Below are 5,673 nucleotides of genomic sequence, written 5' to 3'. Positions count from 1 at the left end.
TCTCTCTCTCTCTCTCACTCGCTCTCTCTCTCTCTCTCTCACACCCTCTCACTCTCTCTCTCTCTCTCTCTCTCTCGGTTGTCTGGTGGAGATATAAATGCTCGCGCCGGACTCGCTCATGCTCAGACAGACCGAAACGTGAGGACAAAACAAACGAACTCTGAGTTAATAAAATAGAATAGAGAGGGAGAGAGTGTGTTTTTGCGATGGAATCGACTGCAATGAACTTTCAGTAAGTATCCAGTGAGTCTCACTCTCTCTCTCTCTCTCTCTCGTGTGTGTGTGTGTGTGTGTATGTGTGTGTGTCAGATTTGAACTCTTGCACTTCAGTTTCTCTCTTTCCTTTCCGTTCCTATAAATAACACACTGGTTTGTGTGTGTGTCGGATTCTCCTGCACAAGCTGGAAACTCTGAAGCGAAAAATACCTGGGTAAAAATAGCCTCGGTTTCTCTGCTCTGATGGTCCGGAGCGCCGCTGATCTGCTGCCATTACCGGAGGAGCGTCACAGCGCGAGCTGATCTCCAGCCCATTACCGGTGAGATCAAAGTTCACAGTCTCATTTCTGAAATGGCCTTTATATTCATTAATGCTATGACTGTCGTTAAAGCAACATTTACCATTATGACTGACATTGATATTAGCTGTTGTTATGAATATGAGCTGAATGAATATGAATCTGATAAGTCCCGCTGATACAAACTCACTGCAAACTCTCTCTCTCTCTCTCTCTGTGTGTGTGAGTGAGTGTGTGTGTCCTCAGGTGTGTGTGTGTGTGTGTGTGTGTGTGTGTCAGATGAGCTCATCATGGGTGAAGCGTTCACACACACGCAGCGCTGCGGGAAACATCTGCGACTGCTGCTCTTCATACTGCTGCCATGTGTGTGTGTCCTCATCTGTGTGTGTGTGCTGCTGCTTTAGTGGGAGGTACAACTGCGTATCGTCAGCATATAAATGAAACGAAACATTGTGCTTCCTGATAATATCCCCCAGAGGGCGCATATATAAGTTAAAAAGAAGCGGTCCCAGAATAGAGCCCTGAGGTATTCCACTAATAATTGGGGCAGATGATGAGGAAAACTTGCCTAGCTCCACAGAAAAAGACCTGTCTTTGAGATATGAGCTGAACCATCGTAAGGCTGTGCCCCTGATACCGATAAAGGCTTATAAATGTTTCAGTGCAAGTCTATGAGATGAGCTCATTAATACAGTCAAACAAACATGAGTTATGCCAAGTTCACACTACAGGATTTTAAGCCCGATTTGTAAGTTAACGAGCTCGCCGACAGGTTGAGCTGTGATCGGGGGAAAATCAGCGGGTGATCAGTGCTCGGCTTATGTGTGAACAACTCCACTAAATGAATCATGGATTGCCTGTGGCTTCGATAGCAGTTTAATCAATCAAACGTACGTGTTATCTGTAACAGATCGTGACACCACAATCAAGAATGTTTATCTGAGTTGATCATAATGCAAACATTCCTCATGATTAATGACTGTCTGCAATGTCCTCAAGCACTGCGTGACGAATGATGCATCAAGTAAGTAAATTTTATTTATATAGCACATTTCAACATAGCAAAGCTATCCAAAGTGCTTAACAATGTAAAATAAAATTAAAAGAGAAAAGGAAACACAGAAAAGAATAAAAAAAGACAGACAATAACACAACAATTAAATGAAATTAAAATGCTAAGGAGAAATAATAAGTTTTCAACCTCGATTTAAAAATGGTAATGGAAGGTGCAAGGCGGCAGTCTAAAGGCAATTGGTTCCACAGACGGGGGGCAGTGACTGAAAAGGCTCTGTCACCCTTAGTTTTCAAACGGGAACGAGGGACAGATAAAAGAGCCCTGTCAGTGGATCTTAAAAGTCTGGTCGATGACAAAGGGATAATAAGGTCTTTAAGATAAGATGGAGCTTGATTGTTTAGAGCTTTAAAAACAAACAGCAGAATCTTAAACTGAACTCTATAATGGACCGGAAGCCAGTGAAGCGAAGCTAAAATTGGAGTGACATGGTCATATTTCTTTGCCCCAGTCAGCAGCCTTGCAGCTGCATTTTGTACCAACTGGAGGCGTGAAAGCGATGACTGAGGAAGACCTGAGTACAGTGAATTACAGTAATCTAAACGTGAGGTAATAAAAGCATGAATAACCTTCTCCAAATCTTGAAAAGACAAAAGTTTGGAGATTTTGGAGATGACCCGTAATTGATAAAAACTGTTCCTAACGACAGAATTAATTTGTTTGGATTCTGAGTCTTCTGAGTCTATGATAACGCCCAGGTTTCTAACCTGTGAGGAAATGGAGGGGAAATGATTGCCCAGCTCCTCAATAATATCCATTCTCATTTTTTGGGGACCAAAAACAATAATTTCTGTTTTGTTCTCATTGAGTTGGAGAAAGTTATTTGTTAACCATTTTTTAATATCTGAGATACATTCCAGCAATGGTTGAATGGAATCACCAGCTTTTAGTGGGAGGTACAACTGCGTATCGTCAGCATATAAATTAAATGAAACATTGTGCTTCCTGATAATATCCCCCAGAGGGCGCATATATAAGTTAAAAAGAAGCGGTCCCAAAATAGAGCCCTGAGGTATTCCACTAATAATTGGGGCAGATGATGAGGAAAACTTGCCTAGCTCCACAGAAAAAGACCTGTCTTTGAGATATGAGCTGAACCATTGTAAGGCTGTGCCCCTGATACCGATAAAGGCTTATAAATGTTTCAGTGCAAGTCTATGAGATGAGCTCATTAATACAGTCAAACAAACATGAGTTATGCCAAGTTCACACTACAGGATTTTAAGCCCGATTTGTAAGTTAACGAGCTCGCCGACAGGTTGAGCTGTGATCGGGGGAAAATCAGCGGGTGATCAGTGCTCGGCTTATGTGTGAACAACTCAACGATGCATCAAAGAGGCTCGCTGACGCCTCGCAGACAGCAAACAAATATCTAGCATGCTAAATATCTGGACCGGTCGGCCGACTCGACATCACGTGGTGTCAAGTGTCGTGATGAGCTACAGCCAATGAGAGAGCAAGGCATGGGTTGAGGTCAGCGGAAGAAAAACAGCAGCAGCAACACGGCTTTAAGAAAAGTTTGGACACAAGAAATGGAGCAAATTTTTTCATCACGCAAACATGTTGCAGCACTAATTTCTTCCCGATGTTCATTTTAAAATAAACAACTCCTGTTTCACTTGTTGTTTTGTGTCATTCCCGTTCAACTTCTCGTGTGTGTTTTCATGACAAAGCGTGGTTTGGGGACGGGATGGAGTCGTTGGGTGACAGATGTTGTCAGCTCATGTAGTGTGTGACTCCCTGTTGCAGATCATTTACGTAGTGTTGCGTAGTGTAAACACCACAACGACTTCAAGACAGACAATCAAGTCATGTAGTCTGAACAGCACACCGATCTGCCGACGTTTAAAGTCCTGTAGTGTGAACTTAGCTTAAGTGTGTGTGTGTGTGTGTGAGATGTTTGTCCTGTATGCATGTGTGTGTGTGTGTATATGTGTGTGATTTATCTGTTTGTCCTGTATGTGTGTGTGTGTGAGATTGAATGAGTGTGTGTGTATTGGTTCAGATGCATCTCCTCCTCTCTGTCTGTTTGCTCCTCATAAAAGCTCAAAGAAAGCATTTGATGCTTCCAAGGTCAAAGGGTCAGCGTCTGGACAGACGTGCATGCTGATAACATCTCCTCCCAGTATTATCCTGCCGTCGTCCTCTCTCTCTCTCTCTCTCTCTCTCTCTCTCTGTCTCTCTGCTACTCTTTGTTTATTGGCTAGAAGGTCTCTTTGGTGAGACGTGATCAGAGCTGTGAAAGCGAGACACCCGTTCTGTCCGGTCGTCCTGCTGTGTCACCGAGCCTGTTTTTGCACCGTCACAGTCATCTCCTTCTCTCTGTCCTGAACACAGCACGAGCCTTTCATATAGAGCAGAGAGAAGGGCAGAGATGCAGGTGTGTCGGAGCAGATGCAGGTGTTTGGTATGATGAGGCGGGAATCGGCGGCACAGGTGATGCTCACCTGCAGCTTCCTGTGCTAGGGTAAGGGTTAGGTCTCCTGGTAAAGGGTCGCATCCAAAGCCGTATCTAGAGCCCTCACATTCTTACTGTCCTCTATTAAAGTTTGGATGCGTGTCTCTAATTCTGAAATCTTCTCTGTCAGCCTAACTATTTCCCTGCATTTATCACATGTGAATCCCTCGTCGCCGACAGAGAGAGATAAACTATACATGTGGCAAGCGGTGCAAACAACAATAGCAGGAGAAAAAGCCATTACTCACCGTGATTGATGAATGATTCTGACTTACCACAGTTGTATGATGAACTCATGAAAAAACAGAACAAGAGAGAAAAGAGACAGAGAGAAAAAGAAGCGGTAGGAAACACGAATGGAGATGCGATTGACAAGCTAATAGGCTAATGGAATGCTAACGCACTGCAACACGCAGCGCTCACGGTTTAGATTAAAAGATTAAAGGTGGATGATGTCAAACTAGTTTGGTGATCAAATCAGAAATATGGTGAGAATTTAATTATATTTTAGTGATTTAAACAACAGCGAGTGATAGTAAGAGAGATTTCAACAGATAAACAAAGCTACACGGAGCTACAAACTCACTCAGCAGCACGGCAGACAGGAACAGTAAGCGAACCTAATTTATCCCATATTCTTTGTCTCTTTTTTGCAAAACATTTAATTGCTGCTGAATACCAAGAACAAAAATCAGCCGGCTGCATAAAAACTGGAGTCGATGAAGAGCTGTTTGTGAGCAAAATAGAGCTGATTCTGGATAAATTGGGACTTTTTTTAACGGAGGTTGTAGTTCTCTCACAATTCTGAAGAAAGAATATTAGACAACTAAACAAAATCTGATGGAATGTACGAATGGAATGATTCAATGACTCAAGATGTACTTCATGAACAAAAATCAGCTGGCTGCATAAAAACTGGACTCGATTACGAGCTGTTTGTGTGCAAAATAGAGCTGCACGATTGTAGTTCTCTCACAATTCTGAAGAAAAAGATATTAGACAACTAAACAAAATCTGATGGAATGTATGAATGGAATGATTCAATGACTCACACAAGATGTACTTGTTTCATTACTGGATGAATCAGTGGATTTGAATGAATCTCTTGAATGAATGATTCAAAGACAAATAAATTTTAACAGCTCATTTTCGCCAACTAAAAAAAAGATGCGCACACAGGAATTGATAGGTGAAATTAAATTTTTTTATTTTACAACACGCATTCCATTCCTTCAGTATCTGATTCTGGATTTGGAATTGATTTTCGATTCCCAACCCTAGTAAGATCAGAAAAAGCCCATACATACACCCGTCCACAGACCCTCCCCTCAGAGAAATCAGGACAGAAGCAGTCAAAAGTGCACTAAAGAGACGGATGTGATGTGATCTAGACTCCTCTCCCCTCATAAGACTCCGTTCTGTCTCCACCCTGTTCCTCTCTTGTCTGACTGCGTTTCAGTATTCTGTCCTGTTAACAGGCAAAGGCGTCGTATAACAATCATTTACTCACCTCACGTCGCTCAAACCTGTGTGAATGACTTTCTTCTCTGGAACACAAAAGAAGATATTTTGTTTAGCCTGTATATGCTCCCACTAAGTCAAATAATGAGAAAGAACCAAATCGCCTA

General features: G+C 42.3%; 1 protein-coding gene and 1 long non-coding RNA gene across 2 annotated transcripts in view; both read left to right on the top strand.

Annotated features, from left to right (window-relative positions):
• The first annotated feature begins 138 nt into the window (after positions 1–138).
• LOC107731250 (uncharacterized) lies at positions 139–909 on the top strand. Its single transcript, XR_001638761.1, has 3 exons — positions 139–232; positions 402–536; positions 762–909. It is a non-coding gene; the product is annotated as an uncharacterized LOC107731250 (long non-coding RNA).
• Positions 910–2,086: 1,177 nt separating this feature from the next.
• Positions 2,087–5,673, top strand: part of LOC107731277 (atrial natriuretic peptide-converting enzyme-like) — a gene marked incomplete at its 3' end in the record, with an annotated part of 7,410 nt that continues 3,823 nt past the window's right edge. The window contains exon 1 of the mRNA XM_016542330.1: positions 2,087–2,105. Within this exon, the coding sequence (XP_016397816.1) occupies positions 2,087–2,105 (19 nt within the window). The remainder of the gene's footprint in view (positions 2,106–5,673) is intronic.

Source organism: Sinocyclocheilus rhinocerous, unplaced genomic scaffold, assembly GCF_001515625.1.
Source record: "Sinocyclocheilus rhinocerous isolate Xijiao unplaced genomic scaffold, SAMN03320098_v1.1 scaffold1425, whole genome shotgun sequence".
NCBI lineage: Eukaryota > Metazoa > Chordata > Actinopteri > Cypriniformes > Cyprinidae > Sinocyclocheilus > Sinocyclocheilus rhinocerous.
The sequence above is the reverse complement of the archived record's forward strand: the minus strand, read 5'-3'. Positions and strand labels throughout refer to the sequence as shown.